Genomic DNA, 23,387 nt, shown 5'->3' on the forward strand with positions numbered 1-23,387 from the left:
GGGGTGCAGAACAGTGGCCTGCAAGGGACACCTGGCAGGGGGTTTCTGGTCGTGTTCTATTTCTTAATTTGGGTGCTGATGACACATGAGCTTTCACTCACACACTTTTCTGAATGTATGTTTATATTACAGTACGATACCCCAGAAATGCGCTAGGAATGTAGAAATACAATGTAGAGATAGAATGTTGACTCAAAACCACGGTAGGAGGTTGACTTCATGGATTGACACCAATTTTGCCGTATAAGCAAATACAGTTACAAATCATACCTTTTCCCTAAAAAATAAGCCCTCTTTTCTGTATAGCACATTTCTTGTAAAGCTTCTCCCAAGACACATAAGACATCCTGCCCTTGTTCCCTGCACCACCCCTCAAATATGCCATATGCCTATGGTCCTGTAACTTATGTGACTTTGGTTTAGTATGAAGGCAAGGAATTAGTGGGAGTGAAAAGGAATAAGATGAACCAGGAGCCAGAAAATTTGGCTAAATCATAGTGGCACCTGGATTCCAACCCTAGGTCCCTAGGTCTGCCACCAGTTATGTGGTCCTGGGCCAGACACTTTCTCTAGATGAGATGGTCTCTAATGATCCCTTTGAAACCTGCCCCCCCCCAATTCTGTGAATCTTCAGGTGATAAGGAATTTGGAAAAACTCAGGGGGCTTATGAGAAGGAAGGAAGGGGGGAAGTAAGGGAGGAGGGAAGAAAGAAAGGCAGAGAGAGGAACAAAAAACAGTGTTTCTCCTCTCATGGGGCTCCTAGGTCTGACCCCTGATGGCTGTGTGTAATATTTTTAATTGTTTATGATGATTTCCCCTCTTATCTGTTATACATACTTAGGAAAAGGGGGGAAATCCATCCTGTGTTACTACACTTCTTTGTTTCTGTTATGGTTCAGATAATGACATGAAATCTAGTAGATAAGTCCTGTTTTATAGCACCAACACGACTTACTGTTTTGTGGGGTCAAAATGACACAAAAAAGATTTATTCTTAGCTATGACTAAATATAGCAAGAGTTTAGTCAACTGGTAGGAGATATGGGTGGTACCAGGAATTAACAAGGTGAATGGATTCTGTTCGCCATCAGGGTTTGACTTTTGTCTTCAGTGATACTGCTGAAGGAGTTGGGAAAAGGCAGCGGTGTAGGTCCCTAGAAGTCTATACCGGTGCCCTAACTTGGGCCAAAGAGGAAACAAGGAATAGAGAGAAAGCATGGTAGCCAGAGGACTTCAGCCCAGCCTATCAAGTGTACGGGACCTGACTGTGTAATATATATTGAACCAGGAATCATCAGCGAGGAATAAGGGAGTAGTCACATGGAATAAAGATTAATGTTTTTTAATAGTCTTTTTAAAAGATTTAATTATTTATTTGACAGAGAGATAGAAAGCACAAGTAGGCAGAGGGAGAGGGAGAAGCAGGCTCTCCGCGGAGCAAGGGAGTCTGATGAAGGACTGGTGACCTGAGCTGAAGGCAGATGCTTAACTGACTGAGCCACCCAGGCGCCCCAAGATTAATGTTTTAATCTTTACTGAATGTTTGCTCTGCCAGCATCCTTTAGAAGAGAAAATGCCTTCCAGATTGAACCAAAGCATCTCTTTGCTGCCTCTTAATAATTAGCACCGGTGTCTGGCTCATAATAGGCTACTTGATAAGTATTTACTGGGTGAAAAATGAGTGAACGGGTAGGGGAATGGGGGCACCAAAGGAAGCAAAGCCCATTTAAAGTCCATTGTTTGTTTTCATGGCTGGTATCACTTAGTGGTGTTTCGGCCTCGTTTGCCATTGTGCTAACCAAGTAAATATTTGGAAATTGTTGATGGAGCCCGTGGTCTCCGAATAATGACTGCAGAGTCTGGGTTCAGTTTTTTTTTTAAGATTTTATTTATTTTTTAACAGAGATCACAAGTAGGCAGAGAAGCAGGCGGGGTGGGGGGGAACAGGCTCCCTGCTGAGCAGAGAGCCCGGTGCGGGACTCGATCCCAGGACCCTGAGATTATGACCTGAGCCAAAGGCAGCAGCTTAACCCACTGAGCCACCCAGGCACCCTGAGTTCAGTTTTTAATATAATGTAAAAAGAATTACAGTGTGAACATTCTTATTGAGTATGGTCTATGTGGGTATAACCCCAGGTTAAAAACACTATAGCCATTTTTACATTATAGTTAAGCTATGCGTTAGATGTCATTCTGGAATGTTGCTGGGAGTTTGGTTTCACATAAAATCCTCATTGTCATGACTGTGTCTGACTTCATGTTCCTAGGTATTTGTTACTAGCAGTGGAAAATACAATGAACTTGGCTATCCATTTGGTTATTTAAAAGCCAGTACAACTTTAACTTGTGTAAACCTCTTTGTGATGCCGTACAACTACCCGGTTTTACTCCCTCTTTTAGGTAAGTAAAGTTATGTGCCACTTCCTCGTCTTTAAAACGCAACAGAAATGAAAAAGAGGAGAATGGGCTAAGCATTTTAAATGTAGTTGAAGAGTAATTGATAATCGGGATATAGAGAAAAGGCTAAACACTGGTTTGGAAGGATAGAATTTGCACATTGTTTTCTGTTCTGTTTGCTTTGTTGCTGTTGTTTTTTGTGTTTTCTGTTTTGTTTTGTTTGTTTTTTTGTTTTTTTTTTAATCAGACCAAAGAGACACAGCCTCTCTCCTAAAGAGAGCTCCTGCTGCTCCTCAGGCTGTGAGAACCAGAGCTGCCATTCCATCCCCCGAGCCTCATTTCAAGAGACTTGGCTTTTCTGTAGACTAATTTGGGACCAAAAATTCCGTGATTGGGGTTAATGCTCCAAGAATCTGACGGTTTTCTCCAGAAAATAGGGCTTCTGTGGGGATTACTGGCTCCCACTCATTCCCCCATAAAAGAATCTTAAGTGCTCTGAAGGCATTGGTGTTAGGCAAGTTAAGAAACAAGGTACAGAGTCAATTCTGCGATCACTGTAGTCATAGAAGCTGTCGTTTCCATGGTAAAATTCTACAAAGAGCAACTCCAGGAGGTGCTACCGAGATATCACTGAAAATGTGTGTAGAGATTTTTTTTTTCTCATTGAAAGAGCCACATCTGTTTGGAGCAATATAGTCGTACCACGTGGTATCCTTCTAGTTGTAAAATTGGGATCATTTTTATTTGTTGGGGCTTCTTAATTTTTGCAAAAAGTTTCAACCTTTGTGTTTTAATCGAGTCATTAAAAGCATTAAGATTTTTAGTGCTATAAATAGTGTTTATACTAAGTATACTGAAAAATATAAAAACATAAAAATAAAACATAAAATATAAAAAATATGTTGCAAGTTAAGCGGGTTAAGAATGGGTCATCCTAAATGGATTAGCATGATTGTTTTGTATATAGTCTACCTACTTTATTTCTTAGTCCAGTCTAGAAATGTCCTCTTGCAGGTGATTGTTACTGATATAAAATGTAGGTTATGTCTTTGAGCTTCATAAGGGTACCAATAGAAGGTACCTATATTTTGTGGATTTGTTTAAATTATTTATAAATTCAAATACATTTATTAGTTATTAATGATTTCATAAAAAATATTTTTACATGAGTGTGGTTGACACACAATGTCACACAGTTTCAGGTGTATGACATAGTGATTGGACAAGTCTGTACGTTCTGCTGTGTTCCCCACAAGTGTGGTTGCCATCTGTCCCCACACAGCACTGTTACAATACCACTGACTACATTCCTTATACTGTGCCTTTCATTCCCGTGACATAGTCATTCCGTAATTGGAAGCCTGTACCTCCCACTCCCCTTTACCCGTTTCACCCATTCCCCCACCCCTGTCCCTCCATCAGTTCAGTCCCTGGATTTACAGGTCTGATTCTGCTTTTTGTTTGTTTATTCATTTCTTTTGTGTTTTTAGATTCCACATATGAGTGAAGTCATACGTTTGTCCCTTCTCTGTCCAACTTTTTGCACTTAGCTGTACACAAATGGCACAGTTTCATCCTTTATGACTTTCAGTTTTGCTGACTGTAAAGTGTAGGATTAGACTAGATAACCTCCACTTAGGTTGTTAATGGTGTTATTTTTCTGTTTTTAAGACTGCTTTTTATTTTCAGATAATTGTAGAGTCACATGCAATTGTAAGAAATAATAACACTGGGAAAGACAGTATGGAGATTCCTAAAAAAATTTAAAAAAAGAAAAAAAGAGTTAAAATAGAACTACTCTGTGATCTAGTAATTGCACTATTAGGTATTTACCTAAAGATTACTGAAATGCTAATTCAAAGGGATACATGCACCTCATATTTATAGCAGCATTATTTATAATAGCCAAATGATGGAAGCAGCCCGGGTGTCCATTGATAGGTGAATGAATAAAGAAGAGGTGGTATGTATACATAATGGAACATTACTCAGCCATGAAAAATGAAATCTTGCCATTTGCAACTATGTGGTTGGACCTGGAGAGTATAATACTAAGTGAAATAAGTCAGAGAAAGGCAAATACCATATGATTTCACACCTATGTGGAATTTAAAGAGCAAAACAAATGAGCAAAGGGAGAAAAAGATGGAGAGGCAAGCCAAGAAACAGACTCTTAACCATAGAAAACACACTGCTGGTTACCAGAGGGGAAGAGTGGGGGGAAACTGGGGATGGGCATTAAGGAGGGCACTTGTTGTGATGAGCACTGGGTGTTGTATGCAGGTGCCAAATCACTAAATTTTATACCTGGAATGAATATAATAACACTGTATGTTCATTAACTGGAATTAAAATAAAAACTTGAAATTAAAAAAAAAGAAATAATAGAGACATGACACCAAAAGCACAGGCAACAGAAGCAAAAATAAACACATGGGGATCCATCAAACTTAGAAACTTTCGTGCAGCAAAGGCTGTAATCAGCAGAGTGAAAAGGCAAGCTACAGAACAGGGAAAAATTTTCAAATTATGGATCTGGTCATTTTGATGGTGTGTGTATGTGTGTGTGTGTGTGTGTGTGTGTGTGTGTTTTCTGTTATTCAGATTGGGTGATTTCTCCTGTTATCTTTTCCAGATTACTGATTATTTACTCTGTCCCCTCCATTGTGCTTTTGAGCCCCTCCATTGAGTTCGTTATTTTGGTTTTTGTGTTTTAGTTCTAAGATTTCCACTGGGTTCTTCTTTACATCTTCAGCTTTTTCCTTTCTCTTTCTTTGATGAGGCTTTCTGTTTTATCATTTGTGTCATGCCTGTTTAAAATTGCTTGTTGAAACATTTTTTTTTTTTGTGCTGGCTCCTTTTACATCTTTACTGGATATTTTTAATGTCTCTGTCATTTCGGTGTTGGCATCTCTTGATGGTCTTTTGAATGTGTTTTGAGATCTTTCTGGTTCTTGGTGAGATGAGTGATTTTCCATTGAATCCTGTGTCTTTTCAGTATTGGGTTCTGAGTCTCGATCTTATTTAAGCCTTCTGGTTCAGCTTCCTCTCACCCTCCTGGCAGAGCTTACAAGGTACTGCCTTGTTAGTGCCAGGAGCGGGTAGAAGTCCAGATTCCCCACTTGGCCTCTGTTGACACTCTTAGGGAGGGGGGCTCCTCGTTACTGCTGTTGGGGGATGGGCGGGGGTTCTGAATCCTCACTAGAATGATAACCTCCCTGGCTGGGAGAAGTAGGAGTTCCTTGATACTTCTCCCGACGTGGTCTTCAATGACACCGCGGGGGCGGGGTTGGCCTTATTACCACAGGGCAGTGGAAAAGTTCTCTAGAACTATTAGGGGCTGAATTCCGGGATCTCATCTTTGGTCTCAACTCAGCCTGCCTTCCAAATTATTATGTGAAAGTGCCCCTAACCATGGTAGCTTGTCTCCCAGTAGAGATTGAGATGTGCAGCTCTTCACAATAGTGAGAAACTGCTCTCTAAGCATGGGCTTTGCTGGTCTTGTGGGTAATAGAGGTGAAGAGGAGGCATCCAGTCCTTCCTTTGTCTAAATCTGCTGTGCCTAAGTAGCCACATGTTGCCCACTCTTGCACTCCCCAGTACTAGGTAAGGTCAACTCCCGGCACCGGCTGCTTGTCACCCATTAGTCTGCCTCTTCCCCAAATGCCAAGTTCCCCTTCTCCCTGCAGTGTCTTCCATCACAAGAGGTACATGTGCCACATCTGTCCCTGGTCCTCCTTAACCTCTGACACCAAGGATCCAGCCCTGCCTAGAGCATCACTGTCCCTCTGCAAACATCTCAAACCAGGAACCCCAGATGCATCTTTGAATCCTTCCCCTTCCCCAATGCCACACATCCATTTGAGGGTCAGTCTGTCCTCGACTCAGTTCCTATTCTGTCCTTTGGCCTTAAATACCCATTTCCAGGCTTTTCTGTAACCTTTGTCTTCCCAGGGAGCATGGGGTTTTTCATACCGTTAGAGGCTGGAGGTCCTTGTGCCCCCGAATCCCAAACTTGGGTTTTGTGTTGAGTTCTGAACTAGATGCTGTCGACATTTCCACCATTACTTCGCTTTCTGGGTCGTGTAGCCCCATATTGTTAAGAGTATGGACTGTGAGGGACGCCTGGGTGACTCAGTCAGTTGAGTGTCCAACTCATGATTTCAGCTCAGGTCATGGTCTCAGGGTCATGGGATTGTGCCCCGTGTCAGGTGCCCCACTCAGCGGGGAGTCTGCTTGTGATTCTCTCTCTCCCACTCTCCCTCTGCCCCTTCCCCCCTCTCAAGTAAACAAACAAATAAATCTTAAAAAAGAAAAGACTATGGACTGTAGAGCATAGCTGCCCTCATGTGGATCCTGGCTTTGCCATTTGCTGGCTTTGTGAGCTTGGATAAGATACATAGCTTCTCTGTGCCTTATTTATTTCATCTGTAAAATGGTCATAATGATAGTACATATCCCAAAAGCATTTAGTTGGGATTAAATGAATTAATGCGGTTAAATTGCCAATAGTAACTGTTCATTTATGCTATTAGCATTATCATTACTGTTGTCATTATTGATACCTGTGTTATTTTAATAGCTCTTAAAGGCACTGCTATTCCATATGAAGGACATTATATAAAGATGTAGGACAGTTTTGCAGTTTGGTGGGCAGGATATTTAGTAAAAAGGCAAGTGAAGGCATGTACACTTCCTAATGCCCAGAAACATCACTGTATTACTGCATAGTATGATAACTGTCCATAAAGGTCACCCTTATTTTTTTTTCTTTATCGATTCAGGATTTCCATCAGAAGTAGTTAACAGAGGTTTAATTATTTAAGCACTAAAACTTACCTGGAATGGATAAGTGAGGCTTAATTGGATCAATGAGCCATCATGAGAATCATGTCAGTATCATAGTTAGCAAGAAGATTATCTCTCAATAAGGAATTTTTTTTTCTATCGAGGGCCAGTAACTACAGAAATTAAGACATTTGTAACAACTTTTTTTCTTAACTCTACCACAGTCAGTTCACCTGTTTTTTTAAAAAAAGATTATTTATTTGATTTTTTATTTTAGAGAGACAGAGAGAGTATGGAGGGGGGGCAGAGGGAGAAGGAGAGAGAAATCCCAGCAGACTTCCCACTGAGCACTGAGCACAGAGCCCTACGTGGGGCTCGGTCTCCTGACCCTGAGATCACCACTTGAGCCAAAACCAAAAGTCGGATGCTCAACTGACCGTGCCACTCAGGTGCCCCTATTTTTTTTTTAATTGAGAACTGGGATTTGTGTAAAAAAAATAAAATTCAGCTCCATATTAAGACCAGTACTATTATCAGGAGAACAAAAAGAAATGGAGGCTCAACAAGGCTAGTGGTTTCTCTAAGCTCACTCTGCTAAGTGTGTGGCTGAGCCTGGAACTCAAACCCACCTCCTCCACCCCCTCTTTTTTTTTTTTTTTTCAGCAGGAAACGGGGAGAAACGAATGGAAGGGAAAATGTTACTAGTTTTTGAGGTGTGGGCAGTATCACTTCACTCTCTTACACTCTGATCTCTTTGTCTTTCAAATGTTGACTAGCTGAGGGTTTATGACGTCTTCATTGTCCCATCCTCATACAACGCCATGAACATCATTTCCTGCCCCATGGAGAATGTGACTCAAGTGGCCCTTACCCCAGTAGCTCTCTACCCTTAATCTAGGCTGTGGAACATTTTCTTTCTTCCTCCCCCGTTTCAAAAACTTCAACAAGAAATAATTAGACTCAGTTAGACTAATTGGTGGAATCATTGCAATTGGCATTGTTTGAAATTCTAAGACTATTCTTGACTCTCATTATCTAATCTATTTATATCTAAATGTCTCCCCAGTCTTGTATTTCAATTTGTCAGTTTCTAAAAATCTGCTTAATTCCCAACAGACTCCACATAAAGACCCAAGTATAACAGCGTATTTCCACCGTCTCGCGTTCCTTTCTATCAAGATATGAATGGTCTTTAAAGGACCTGCATGTTACAATGGGCCAGAAATCTCTTCAGATCTGTTTTTCTTTGTTCTTTCTACCCTGCGCCAAAAGAACAAAAGACCCACATTTTATGACTTTGTAAATTCATTTAAATTAGTTTCGGCAGGGGTGAATAATTTATTATAGCAGTAAAAGGAAGAAAATGTGTAGTTGCTTTTCTTAACTAAAGTAATTCAGCATTTCAAAGAATAGGCCTATTTGTAGAGAAATTATGCATATGGCATAGGGATGCTTTTGTCCTTGGAAGTAAAGCATTTGGATTTTTTTGGATAAGAGCCAATGAAACCTGAAGAAACAAAATAGAAGATGAATTCAGAATATCTTTGGCATTTGTATTAAGTGTGGCAGGTTTCTGTTGATGTCTGACGATATCAATTTTGAATTAATATATAAAAATACATTTTTCGTACCCTTGGAAGGAGATAATGACATGGTTTGGAAATTTTTCTGTAGTTTATGCATTTAGATTCTTAAAACAATTAAATTTAAGTTTGAGAAAGGTAAGGGATGTCTGCTTATTTAAGGACAGTATCTTTAGGGGTATTAATGCACATGGTATTCAAGAAACATACTTAGGGGGCGCCTGGGTGGCTCAGTGGGTTAAGCCGCTGCCTTCGGCTCAGGTCATGATCTCAGGGTTCTGGGATCGAGTCCCGCATGGGGCTCTCTGCGCAGCAGGGAGCCTGCTTCCCTCTCTCTCTCTCTCTGCCTGCCTCTGTCTACTGTGATATCTCTCTGTCAAATAAATAAATAAAATCTTAAAAAAAAAAAGAAAGATACTTAGTTGTACAGAGTTTCGAACTTCAACCTAACGTCTCCACTAGCTTGTACTAGTGCCATGACCTAATTGTTAACTAACATTTGACAGATCCAATGTTTGGCTTGAGATGGAAGAAACGAAGGGTGGGGCTTGGGTGTGGAATTGGACAGGCTGATAAAAGCGAATCCAAAGCATAATTTAAGAGCTCGCTGTCCTTGCCTGGAAGTTAGAGGCTTCGCTTTTGTTCTCATATACTTTGTAAAGTTTCTTTACAACACCCTCCATTTATTTATGTATTAATTATTGACATATAATTGACACATAACATTAGTTTCCCATGCATGACGTAATGAGTCAAAATTTGTACATACTGTGAAAAGAACACTGCAAACACTAGTTAATATCCATCACTACACACGACCACAAATTTCTTGTGATGAGAACTTTGAAGATCTACTATCTTAGCAGCTTTACAAATAGGCACTACAGAATCATTAGCTAGAGTCACCATGCTGTGTAGTACACCCCCAGGACTCACTTATTTTGTAACAGGAAGTTTGTACCATTCGACAACTTTTGGCCGTTTTGCCTCCCCTGCCCCTGCCTGGCCTCTGGCCACCAGTGAGCTGTTCTCTGTCTCTCTGAGTTTGGGGTTTTGTTGTTGTTGCCTTTCCACCCTCCATTCGAATAAAAGAAATATTCCATCAGCCAGTGACCATGGAGTCCCCCTCACGGGAAATTAGTACAGCCGTGTTACCAATATGTATCAGGTCAGAAAGTTCACGTGGATCGGAGTCGGCTTTAATACGATATTTTACGTAGCTTTACAGATGGCAGAGGAATATCTAACCTGAGAATTTTTTTTCTAGAAAAATACTCTATATAATTTTGGTAAATAGTACCAAAAAAGATAATCAGATCAATGAATGTTCAGCTAATGTAATTAAAACTTGAGATGTCTAGAAAACGATATAACGGATGCGGGTTGCTTGGTTTCATTCTTGGAATTTAGGACTGGAATCACGTAATACTTTGGTTTTTCTCTTACAGATGACTTGTTTAAAGTTCACAAGCTTAAGGCAAATCTGAAGTGGCGACAGGCTTTTGACAGCTACTTAAAAACTCTGCCTCCGTACTACTTATTAGTATGTATTTATGTGTATATATGTGCATTAGCTGTATCAGTGATGATTCTTGTCACCAGAAATGTCAGTGAACCAAACACTGGACCCTTGAAATAAGCTCAATATTTTTATTGCTAAATATTTGTATCGCCACTGTCTTCTCAAGTTATGTGTAAGAGAATTGTTTCTTTATTTTATTGCCTTTAACTGCCATGGTTTTGTTTTTTTGTTTTTTTTTTTTATAACAACACGTCTATCTGTGTTTCTCTTATGAAAAGTAACCTTATGAAAGTGGAATTTGGGGATTTAAGAAAAATAGGTCTGGATTCATGTATGATATCAACTTCCCTTTTTAACTCTAGAAATTTTCAATATGGGGTTTCCCTCTGAAAAACAGCTCGGAAGACTGGATATGGACATTCTGCCTGTTAAATGTGTCCTAGACACAGCATGAGGCAGGGGTGCTGGTTGGGGGAGGGGAACCCAAAAAGAACAAAAAGCTACTTGGCCTCATTTGGGTTTCTACAATTTGGGAAAAAACAGTCATGATGATTTTGAACTGGTTGTATAATCGAAATCAAGACGATCAAAATCATTTCAGAGGCGGATATGGCAAACTTTCAGCCAAGTTTCTAGAGGTGAAAAGGCAGAGTCTTAAAGGGTACCATTGGTATCACTGGGAGGAGAAATTGGGGTGCATCAGTATTTACCATGGCAGGAACGGGGTGCACGATAAAATGCAATATGAAATGATTTTATGACTCGGGACTTAAGCCTGAAAGCAATTTACCTGTTTGAATTTGCTGTTTCTTGCTCTTCTTATCCCACTGTCTTCTGATTTTGTTACTTTCTGCTTCTTACTCCTCTGCTGTATTCATTGCCACTTTTTAATGTTCCATGTTTGGTTTTATGTGCAGCACCTTGACTTCTAAGAAATGAATCGTGTCCCTTTGCCCCTTATAACTGAACTTTGAGTATTTTAAGATTTATTCTATTCTTACTGTTGTGTATTTTGTTTCCTTATAGCCATTAAAGAAAGCACTAAGGATGATGGGAGCTCCAAATCTGATATCAGATAATTTAGATTGTGGACTTAGTTACAGTGTTATCTCTTACCTTAAAAAACTCAGCCAACAGGTAGTATTGGTAAAAATAAACAAACAAAAATCCTTTGCCCTCAGAAGTGCATTTCCTTATTCTTTAGTGTAATTGTACTTTTTTCAGATTAAATGTGTATCTATTTCTCCACTTTATGGATTAGTAATAATGTGATTCTCTATGGCTTCTAGCTTCACCATTAAACTACAGTTAAGGGTCTGTCAGTGTCATTGGATACTGTGCCATTTCTCCTTTCGCTCGCCAGTTTGTGCTGCCCACAAGCTGGTTGATAACCTTGTGGCCTAAGAGGGGCAGAGGCTTAGTCAAATTATCTCATGGGTCACATTTTGTCTGTCCTAAACCTAGTTTCTCCTCAAGTCACATTGGGCTAGAGTACCCCCCCCACCCTTTTTTAGGTCAGCCCTCGGAGGCATGGTGTGATTCACCGTCTTGCCTGACATTCCCGGTTAGGCAATAGATATGCAGATGCCTTTTCTTGGAGACGGGGAGATGAGACCAGTGTTCCTCGTGCTGGAGGGTGACAGGCCCCAAAGGGACCTGAAGAGTGGAGTTCAACCTCCCCTCTTCTTGCCCTCCATCTCTTCCTTTATCCCCCCCAACCTCATTTACCATTATTCACCTCTATTAGTACCTCATTCTCCACTCACCCCTACTTATCATACTTCTCACCTCTACCTAGCCCATTCTTGCAGGATGGAAATATTTGAGAACTACTGAGTTAGAGCTTTACTGCCATACAAATGTGTTACGTTATATGACAAGGTGATGCAGCCTTTTTGCCTTTTTACTTTCTTCTTCTGCACGAGGGTTTTCCCAGGTAGGGACCAGTACTAGCATTTGTAGTGGCTGTCAGGCTTTAAGTCAGACATGTTTGGAAGCTGGGCCTGTAGGAGACAGACAGTAGTAAGCAAAAGAGTGTCAGATTTCACTAAAGAACCAAAATGACTCCACAGTTGGGGACACTGACACTCCTGGCGAGGACCTGGCCCAGACAGAAGGATGGCCTGAGGCTTACCAGCTCCTGACCGGCCAGCGTTCTCATAAATGCAAGAGACAGTAAAGGCAAACCTAGATTTCCGGTCTACCGAGTGTCCCCATGACCCCCTTTCCTCTCTGCTAATAGATTTTTGTTGTTGTTGTTAATGTTTTGTTTTGGTTATTGATTGATTGACCTGTTGATTTATATATATTTTTTATTTGATGTCTACTTTAGGCCTTTAAGGCTGTGTCAGCAGGGTATGGCCACAAGGAAGAATAGTGAGCAGAGTTGAAACTCATGCAAGTTCTGGGACCTTCTGGGACATGTTGCTTGTGTAGTTTTCCGAATGGGATTTTGGGACCATTTCTGGAAAGAGACCCTTCATTTGCTCTTCTCCCTTATTTCATAACTTAATTTTTTGCAAAAGATAATACATGTACTTAATTCCAAGCATAGTGAAAATTAGTGGGTATCTCTGACCTAATCATAAGAAACTCAAAATTCTTTTGGGCTTACTGGGCATTGGCAGGAGTTCTTCTTTTAGAGAAAAAGAAAAAGATTATTAATAATTTATAATCACTCCAATTACTAATTTAATTACTAATTTAATAACTATGTTGCCAGTGTTCCTTGAACCATCTCAGATGTATGTAAATCCCCAAATATGCCCAATATATTGCTATAATACACTGTCAAGCAATATTTATCAATGTGGTTTAACAGTGTCTAGTAAGAGGGGTGTTTTTTGCCAGTTAGCTGGAAGATTACTGAGTATATACATTACATATTATTTATGTGGTAATGTTTGTTAAATCAAGCGTTACTTTTTTGGGGGCAGTCCGATATTAGAAACAAACAGTTTAATTTTTCCAGATGTAATGCCAATCTATGGAATCCGAATTTTAGCACTAGTTTACATTTATAAATACAGAGTCTTAAACCTTTATGTCTGGATCTGAAATAAATATGTTGACTTAGACTAGATTCTATAACAACAAAATGTGATTTTAAATGTCTATGAACGGAAGTCTTAGCCACAGTTTCCATTCTCTCCATGATTCAATCAAATTTTGACACTAGACAAGAGAAAAAAATGTAGTAAGTTATTTACCTTTCTAGGCCCCCTCCCTGTTTGCTGTGCTAGCACAGAGAAGCACAGGGAAATGTTTAATTATCAGTTTTTCTGTGATTTATGATTGAAAAGTTATTCTGTGGGGTTCTTAAAGTATTACCTTTCTTAAGTAGTGAAAACAACTGTGATAATGTAGATCTTTTCTTAACATATTATGTACTTTCATTTTAGACCAAACTAGAGTCAGAACGAATACTAGCATCCGTGGGGAAGAAACCTCCCCAGGAAATTGGAATCAGAGTGAAAAACCATTCTGGAGTTGGCGTGTCCTTGACGCACAGTAAAAATTTTAGAAAACTATTGAAAGAAATCATAGGGGAAAGTGCACCAAGACTGACAGAATTGAATACCAAAGAATTTGCTGGCTTCCAGTTAGGCCTCTTAAACAAGGTAAACAGTGACATAAATCATTTGTGTTTGTTTGAACTTGTCTGATACGTTTATGTCGTATTATTTTCATTTTGAAATGATTACGATCCTGTTTTGGACTTCATGGTTATCCATACGGATCAGTCTAGGAATTGTCCTGCCAGCAGATGCCAATATGGCATGAAATGCGCAAGATGCATTCCAGAGGGGGGTGGGGTGGGTAATGTCTGTCAAGGATAAAGGGAAGAGAGGACAGAAGTGGGCAGGGAGAGCCTTCAGGCTGGACTGCTGATCTAGCCCCTGTGAGAGGAGAGGACAAGGAAGAGGATTGGGTATGAAGAGACTCAGGCAGCAGAGCACCTGTGAGAGTCTGGGCCAGCCCTGCCCAGACCCCTGGCCCCACGATTTCCCATAGACGAGGTCCATGTTGGGCAGAACTGGCCAGGCCAGCTGACATACTTGGAAAAGGATATTCCCAGGGCTTTGAATACTGTGTGGGTGTATTGGAATTCAGAACAAGGCCATCAAAGGCTAATTGGCCACCAGCCTAGTTCTACCATAAGTTAATTACATTGACTATCTCTCTCTTCACCAAGATTTTAAGAGAGTTAAGAATGACACTTCTACACCAAAAGCCTCAGGAGTGACTGAAATTATTTGTTCCCTTTCGAATAGGATTTGAAACCTCAGACATATAGAAATGCTTATGATATTCCACGTAGAGGTCTTTTAGACCAGTTAACGAGAATGAGATCCAATCTCCTGAAGACACACAAGTTTATTGTGGGACAAGATGAAGGTAAATGAACAAAGCAGTATTTTTTGTTGATTAGGAAAACGTCAAGCCTGACTTACATGAAGGCACTTACTGCATAATCGCTAATCTTTAAAGGCTTAGAATGCCCATTTTTGCTAAATCCCTACACTCCCCAGGCACAAGTTGCTTGTCCTCAGGTTTTAGGGGAGGTGTGCGTTAATCGGCCTGCAGGCTTCAGCTCTCAAAGCGTCAAAACAGTCCCATGAGAGAGATACTGCTTTAATGCCCATTTTATGGACATGGAAACTGAGAGTGAGCATCTTTTTTTTTTTTGAAGTTTTTGTTTTAATTCCAGTCTAGTTAACATACAGTGTAATACTAGTTTCAGGTGTACAATTTAGTGATTCAGCACTTCCATCCAAAGAGTGGGAGCTCAGCACAAGTGCCCTCCTTAATCCCCATTACCTGTTTCACCCATCCCCCCAACCCGCTCCCCTCTGGTAACCATCAGTTTGTTCTCTATGGTTAGGAGTGTGTTTCTTGCTTTGGCTTTTGCTCTCTCTCCCTCTCACGAGCATTTTAATAGCTAAGTCCGGGTTTCGTGAGTTGGAAAGTGGCAGGAGCTAGGTCTGTCACATTTTGGAAATTGCACAACCTGGCCTGCCATGATGAATTCGATCCAGAATTCCTCATTTAGATGACAAGAATGAACTGGAGAGTGTCTAGGATAATTGGTGATGGTGTACAATTCCCCTTTACTCCCTTTTGTTTATTTTAAAAGGGGTCATTTGTCCATTAAAATGAGCAAATCTTAGTCAGCCCATCTCTTGCAATCATACACCAAGTTTTGTGGCGAGGAGAAAGCTTCACTAGGACGAGAGCCTGTAGATTTAATCACATTCTCCCAAGAACATAAGGCCTACTATCCAAGGTTCTCTGGATGATGAGAGAGAACCATGGAGCCTAGGCTCTTTGAAATGCAGAACAAACATGGCACCCCAGGTTGGGTGGTAGCATACTAAATGTCAGCCCATTTTCAAACCCAGTTGGATGCGGAAGGGAGTTGTGGTCAGCCTAGTGATTTGAGCTTGTGGGCAGTAGTGATGGTACCCCGAGTATTGAGTGGGACGAAGAGAGATGCTTTTGGATCTTTGGATTTGAGATTTTAGGCTTTGGATGCCAAGGTCCACATTGCTAAAACCAGCTAGGATCGTGTCCTCTCAAAACGGGGCATTGGCACTGTAGAGCATCTCTGTCTCTTCCTGTGATGTTACAGATTCCCTTCATAGCGTTCCAGTGGCACAAATGGGTAACTATCAGGAGTATCTAAAGACACTGGCTTCCCCCCTTCGAGAGATTGATCCTGATCAACCAAAAAGACTGCATACTTTTGGCAACCCATTCAAACAAGATAAGAAGGTAAGATGCCGATTTCTGGGTCTGCGTAGCTCGTGATATCCTTGCTACATTTCCTTTCTTTTGGGCAAGATGAATATAAATCAGAGCTTATCCCTCTGTTTAAAAAATAAAATAGGACTCTAGGGCTCTTTGTGAATGGATGGGAAGGTGTGTTGCTTGAAGAAAATAATAGGCCTTAATTGGGTACCAAGTAGGAGCTGGTGTTTCAAATGATCGCATCTTGTGCTCACAGTGTAGATGAGTGTTCCCATCTGCCCTTTAATAAGAAGAAATCAAGACTCGCAGCAGTCAACTAACACGGCTGATAAAAGCCAGGATTTGAACTCGCATCTTTCCAGCTTTGAGCCTATATGCATTCCCACCTCTACACACCAATTCCTTTAATATTGAGATCGCCATTTATTTCCTGTTTCCATGACTCAGATCACTAATGCTCTATCTACACCGTGATGAACTAACCGTTCCTTTTGAAATAGGAAGTACTAGGTGATGTTGCTTTATTTGGATTGACCTACTAGAGATCTAAATGTGGGGTGTGGTGGGGGTGGGAGAGGGAGGGAGAGATGCTGACTTGACCATTTCAGGATGAGGACTCATGGGGATTATATCTGCACACATGGAGAAGACAATTGGTATTAAGGTACAGACCATACAGTAATCTCTCTTGTAACAAAACAAGACTGGAAGGCATTCCACTTCACCCCATCCTCAATTAACTGGAGTTTTTCTTAATCTTTTTGTGCCTTGGTCTCTTCCTCTGTAGCGCTGGGGCTGCTTGTTACGCTTAACTAACAGAGCCCTGTGGAATGTTGAGTGAGTGCATGTAATACCGTTTTCAAACACGACCTGGCATGTAGTCTTGCTTTGGAAAGTGCCTTGGAAATATCATTCATGATTTTATGAAAATACTTTCATATTCTTGGGTTATCCTTGGATGAGAACAGCTTTTAGCTACCCTTTTATACTTCTGCTCTCATCCTGTACCCCCCAAGAGTGAAAAGCTCCCACGGTGGACATACTTGAATCTCTGTGAGGTTGCTGTCATGTCAGCATGTCAGGGGAATGACATTTTCCATCTGCCTGCCGCCCACCATCTCCATGCAGCATTCTGTACAGGGATAATCAATATTTCCTAATGATGCATTTAAAGCACAAAAGCACACAAAGGGAATTGTTTCCTTTATCCAGGGTTGGTTCTGAATGGTTTGTCCTTCCGCAGAAAGGTCACTGTGGGTTTATATTCCCATTTCGGCTGATGCGAGTCGCTCGTTCCTCAAGCTTTCTGGGTGATCGCGACTGTACCGTGTCTGACCTTGGTGCCCCGTTCTGCTGGAGCGGAGTGGCAAGGCCTGTGTTTGGGGTGGGACATGTGGTCTTTAATGGAACGCGTTCGTTGATGTCTTCTAGGGAATGATGATTGATGAAGCAGATGAGTTCGTAGCAGGGCCACAAAACAAAGTGAAGCGTCCGGGAGAAGCCAGCAGTCCTCTGTCATCTAAGAGAAGGCGGAGTATGTCCCTGCTGTTGGCGAGACCACAAACACCACCTACTGTAACTAACCACGTGGGCGGCAAGGGACCACCCTCAGCCTCGTGGTTACCATCTTATCCAAACCTCCTAAAACCCACCCTTGTCCATACAGGTATAGAGTAGTGGTTGTGCTTTCCTTGTGGCTCCTAGAGGACTAAGACACTAAGCAACTTTCCATTTCCTTTGTACTCATGTCTTTCGTATGTGCTTTTTGGTCATTAAGTAAACTCTTATTAAACCAAAGGTGCCCCGTGGGGGAGCGGAGGCCCTGCTTGTGGTGGTGGGAGCATGTCTGCTGCGTGAATCAGAAAGAGGCAGCAGGTTCCTGAAGCTGCAGGAGCGAACAGGCTCAAGAAGACCTCGGCTGGGTCTGGGCTGCCTCTGTGGCCTCATGTCCCCATCCTGCTCTCACCCAGTGCAGTCCAGCTCCGCCTTTCCTTTCCGCTGCCACAGGCATCATCAGAGTCCACCATGTCTGCCACCCGTGGCCATTGCTCCTTCGTGTCATTTGACCTGGTTTTTCGCTCCGTCCCCCATGGAAACTTTCTCCAGTTCCCAGACACTATGACCCCTGGTTTTCTTTGCCCTTTTATGGCAGCCCCTCTTGATCCTCTTTTTGTGGTTCCTGCCCTTCTCTCCCACCTGTAAATAGTGTAGAGACCCGAGGCTCCATCCTGGCCCCTCTCCCCTCCCTAAGTCATCCCGTACAGTCTTGGGTTCTCCAAGAGATACCCATGTCAACAACTCACGTATTTACCTCTCTTGACTACAGCTTGCTCCAAAAACCAGACTTGAATTTGTCGATGGACATGGTATCTCCACCGAGATGTCCGATAGGCAGACAAAACTCAGTGGGCTTCACCTGGTTCTTGGGAAAGCCTCACCTCTGTTGTCTCCGTAACCGCTCTCCCCACAGCCGTCCCCAGGGCATGACGCTTAATCTTAAGTGACACCATTTGGCAGTATGTGTTGCTAATGTTGTGTGTGACAGCCGGCCGTTGGAGGGTGTGGGGGTTGGGAGAGCGAAACCCTGGGTTACAGTGTCTGCAGGTTTCCTCAGTGTAAATAATGCCAGCATTCTTGAGGTCAGGCTGTGGGTGTGAGGTCACTGAGCCAGGTCAGGAAGAGCCGGGTGCAATCCCCTCTCAACGAGCAGGTGGGCACCAGCCCTTGCCCAGCCCTGGCACTATTATTTCCCCAGGGGTTCAGGTGAAAACCGTTGGAGTCACCATGATTCCTCTCAGTTCTTCTCTCACTTCCATCTCTTAGCAAATCCAGGCAACCTGACACCCGATGGAATCCCTGTCTTGCTCCCTTTGTCTCCATCCCTCTAGTGTATGCTGCCACCTTCTGTCCCCAAACTACTACAGCAGCTTCTCATCTGATTTCCCTGCTTCCTATTCTTGGCCCTGTCTAACCCATACCCTGCCCTGTGGCCGGAGTGACCCTGTCCGCACAGAAACCAGATCGTGCCACATCCATCGCGAAACCCATCATCAACTCCCCTTGCACTCAGAACAGAGTCTGAGATCCTGACACTGGTCTCCATGCCATGCACGACCTGGCCCTGCCAGCCTCTCCTGCCATCACGTGTCCTTTCCATGTCCTCCTTGCTCTCTCTGCCTCTGACTTTTGCTCCATGGCCCCGGCTTGTCCCCTCATAGGGGCTTTGCACTGCCCTCACGGCAACCAGACCACCGCCTCTGTGTGTGCATGGGCCGGCTCTGTCTCCGCTTCTGGCTCTGCACAGGGGTCCCCTCCTCAGAGCGCCCTGCCTGACCTCGGATCGTGGAGGTTTCCCGTCCTGCTCTCACTCACATCCCTGCTTCCTTCCTTCCCAACACAAAGTCAAACTGTGTTATTCCCTTTGCCCATTGTGCACTTACTGTCTGCCTTCCCCATGAGGATGTAAGTTCCATGAGGGTATGGATTGTTTCCGTCTGTCTCATTCCCTGCTGATCCCCAGGCTTTGGCTCGGTGCCTGGCCTGGGGAAGCTGAGCATATGAAGTACAGGGATCAGACTTGGGAGGAAAAGGAAACCCACTTCTTTGTCACAGAAGGGAATGATGAGAATCATATACAGACAAAGATTTTTGGTGATGGAGTCCATATAGAGCCTTGAGACCTAATGGCCACCTCTGTTTTCCTCAGAACTTTCGAGGTAGAGAAGAGAGTTTGCAGGGGGCCCACGTAGTGTGGCGCCAAACTCAGTGAGGCACGGTTTTTTTTTTTTTAAAGATTTTATTTATTTATTTGGCAGAGAGATCACAAGTAGGCAGAGAGGCAGGCAGAGAGAGAGGAGGAAGCAGGCTCCCTGCCGAGCAGAGAGCCCAGTGTGGGGCTTGATCCCAGAACCCTGAGATCATGACCTGAGCTGAAGGAAGAGGCTTTAACCCATATGTCAGTGACAGGAATCGTGACATCAAGTGAGACTTGCTGCTTTTCAGCTTGTAAAACACAGGCAGCTGTTAGGCCGTGGCTGCCAGGGATCAGAGAATGTTTATTAGTTGTACTGTCTGACTTGGTTTCCATGTGTATTCGGAGTGCCAGGAAGAGAAGCAAATGGTTTTGTGGTATTATCTCCTTGAGCTCAGTTGGAGGGCTCTCAGACTCCATCTGTATGTCTTCTTGCTCTCTGAAACAAAGAATTTCCTCACAACTGGGGAGCACCGGGATCTACCTGTGGGGTGGCTGGAACACACCTACCTCACAGCTTAACTTCTTCACTTGGTTTCCAGACGTTATGGTCATTCCTGAGGTCCACGAGGAGAAGATGGAAAATGGTCAGCTCACACCTGATGGCTTCCTGTCAAAACCTGCTCCGCCAGAGCTTATGAATATGGCAAGAGATGGTATTCCACACAACCAATTGGATTCTCTGTCTGATGACTTTGCTAGTCTGAGGAAGGATGGCCTGATTCACAAACCTGGGACTAACGCAATCTTAGGGGGAAGCAAAAGCGGCAGTGTCTCTCTAGAGGATCGGAAAGTCTCAGGAACATCTGCTTTGGGAACTGTAGCAAACGCTTTGCAGATAACTCCTGCCATGGCGCAAGGAATCAATGCTGATATAAAACATCAGTTAATGAAGGAAGTTCGGAAATTTGGACGAAGTAAGTAGTGAAAGAACATGCGTCAATAATATAACGGAAGGTCCTCATTCTGTGACTCGGGGTATGATTCATGCTGTCTCTTGAGGTACATTTTTTGGGGAGTATTGGGTTTTCACATCATTTAAAGCGATTCCTCTTGCTTTAACTAAAGGGACCCAGTACACCTTTCTCTTAGAGTCATGGAAGTCGGAATCCTGAAATGGTTTTCGCTGAGCTGGAAGGAAGGTGCTGGCTGGCCAGAGCTCCTTCTGGAGATTCTAGAGAGAATCTGTCTCCTTGTTCTTTCCATCTTCCACGGGCTGCCGGCCCTCCTTAGCTCCTGGCCCCTTCCTCTGTCTTTGAGCCTGTCTCGTTAGCACCTTCTCTCCTGCCTAGCCTCTTCTCCCCTCCTTACATCTTTCCTCTCTGATGCCAACTCTAAGGCCTCCCTCTTATTTGGATGTTTGTGACTACGCTGACGTATAAACACAAAGAGCCTCCCCATCTCAAGATCCGTAACTTAATCCCATGTGTTAAGTCAGGTCCCTTCTGCCATATAGGATAACGTATTTGCAGGTTCTGGGAATTGAGGTGCAGACAACGTTGGGGGCCATGACTCAGCCTGCCACATCTGTGCAGTGTTTACGAGTTTCCTTAGGAGCTAAGGGGCGGATGTTTTGATTTGACTATTTAAAATACAAATTATATCTAACTTTCCATCCCGAGGATGTATAAAGATTGAATTTTATTTCCCATTCATGTTTTTTTAATACTGAAGTGTCTTTTTTTTAAATATATATATCTTCAGAGTACGAAAGGATTTTCATTTTGCTTGAAGAAGTGCAAGGGCCTCTTGCAGTCAAGAAACAATTTGTTGAATTTACCATCAAGGAAGCCGCAAGGTGGGTGTAAAGAGGAGACCTTCATTTTTTAATTTTTTTTTTGAAATAGTAGGGCCTAGTGTAGGACAGGGGGAGGAATAAGCCCTGCCTGGCTTTTCTCCAGCCCTGGCCCTCACTCATAGTTAATGCTGTCTCCAGAGGCATTTAGATCGATAGTATCTGAGTCCAACTCGTTCATCCAACTCTATGGAATCTTCTGGGCTCACCACAGTCTGAGGCAGACTTGGGCCCTCCCTCAGTTGGCACTGTTCGTATTTGCTAAGCCCTATCTTTACATAGGATGCATTTTCGATCCTCATAGAGATCACCAGCCCCACTTTGTCCCCCGCCTTCCACTTTGTCACTCATATGTCGGAAGTGCTTTTAGTATCTTTTGATTAATAAAATTTCTCTTTATTTTTAGGTTTAAAAGACGAGTCTTAATCCAGTACCTGGAGAAGGTCCTAGAAAAAATAGACTCCCACCACCACCTCAACAATGTTAATCACATCAACAGCCGATCATCGTGTTAATATAAAGACCAAGGAGGAAAAAAGGGCAAGTTCTCCGTGCTGTAGGATGGAACAGGATATTGTTAAAGCTTCCTAGAATGTTTTGGCCATGGGAATTGCCTTCCTGAAGCTAAGAAAAAGCCACGGAGCTTTTATTATTATTATTATTATTATTATTATTTTTAATTTTATGAGTCTCTGGAAGTAAAAGGTGGCTCTTGCCCTAAGAGTTTTCCTTGAAAGTATTAGTTTGTTGTTTTGTTGTTTCTTTTCCCAGTTGAGGAAGGTGATGTTGTTAATTCTGCAGGTTCATTTCAGTAAACACTGTCACCCCTACTAGATGTGATAAGGGTTTCCTCCTCGGAGCTTTGTTGTTCTGGGTGTTTCCAGAGTGACTAAGGGCCCCCTATAAGTGGAGCACTGCTCAGTGCCCTTACTACGTCCTCCAGAAAAGAATAGGTGTTCAGAAGCCAACTGGTCATCTTGTGCGTGCCGAACAAAGTTCTCAACAATTCCTAGTTGTGCCTTTTAAACCATGCAATATTCAGGACAGTTTGAATCAAAGAGTAAGAAAGCTGCTATTCGGGTAACTTATTTCTCTGTGGGAGGGGGCACGGAGAGTCACAAACGATCTACCTCCAACTCTCTTCTATTTTGTCTAGAGACATCACCAAGTGCACCTGAGGCTACCCCAGCCCTGACATTTGTTCTTGCATGTGACGCCAGAAAGTCTTCAGGTGGACTTGGACATTCTGTGCTTTGGAAGCACTAAAAGAAAAAAAAAATCATGTATATAGTTCCTTTAATGTTTATACAAAGGTTTATATGGAGCAGTATTGTGATGTCTGTATTAATTTGCAAAAATTTAAGTGTACAAAGATATTTTGAGTTTGCATATATAAAATAAATCATTTTATGGATTTTCACAAGTTTGGTAATACTAGAGAATTTTTTAGTTTTTTAAAAAGATTTTATTTATTTATCTGAGAGAGAGAGAGAGAGAGAGAGAGCACACGAGTTGGGGGAGGGGCGGAGGGAGACGCAGTCTCCCCCCTGAGCAGGAAGTCTGAGGCAGGGCTCAATCCCAGGACTCTGGGATCATGACCTGCACCGAAGGCAGGCACTTAACCAACTGAGCCACCCAGTTTCCCCAAGAAATTTCTAGTTTTATCTTTTCTGTGATGTGTTATTCCTTTCAGAAACAGTGCACATTATTAAGTGAAGATGTTAACACTAGGATTTAAGCCTCAAAACATCACTCACAGAACCCAGTGATGTTGGGGAAAATGCCAGAGGAGTATACTC

At 42.5% G+C, this 23,387-nt stretch overlaps 1 protein-coding gene across 9 annotated transcripts in view; it reads left to right on the forward strand.

Moving 5' to 3' along the window:
* The window catches only part of INTS6L (integrator complex subunit 6 like), a 53,422-nt gene extending 30,411 nt beyond the window's left edge, over positions 1-23,011 (forward strand). For 2 of the 9 annotated variants that reach the window (XM_032849315.1, XM_032849313.1), the window contains 10 exons: positions 2,269-2,401; positions 10,218-10,312; positions 11,318-11,428; positions 13,693-13,911; positions 14,566-14,689; positions 15,924-16,066; positions 17,474-17,708; positions 20,336-20,710; positions 21,498-21,591; positions 21,995-23,011. In XM_032849315.1, the coding sequence (XP_032705206.1) occupies positions 2,269-2,401; positions 10,218-10,312; positions 11,318-11,428; positions 13,693-13,911; positions 14,566-14,689; positions 15,924-16,066; positions 17,474-17,708; positions 20,336-20,710; positions 21,498-21,591; positions 21,995-22,103 (1,638 nt within the window). In that variant the 3' untranslated portion in view covers positions 22,104-23,011. Of the gene's footprint in view, positions 1-2,268; positions 2,402-10,217; positions 10,313-11,317; positions 12,228-13,692; positions 13,912-14,565; positions 14,690-15,923; positions 16,067-17,473; positions 17,709-20,335; positions 20,711-21,497; positions 21,592-21,994 lie in introns of those variants that run through there. The other 7 variants (XM_032849314.1, XM_032849317.1, XM_032849316.1 and 4 more) reach the window with 7 other exon arrangements.
* Positions 23,012-23,387: the final 376 nt, after the last annotated feature.

Source organism: Lontra canadensis, unplaced genomic scaffold (assembly GCF_010015895.1).
Source record: "Lontra canadensis isolate GAN:19392208 unplaced genomic scaffold, GSC_riverotter_1.0 scaffold223, whole genome shotgun sequence".
NCBI lineage: Eukaryota > Metazoa > Chordata > Mammalia > Carnivora > Mustelidae > Lontra > Lontra canadensis.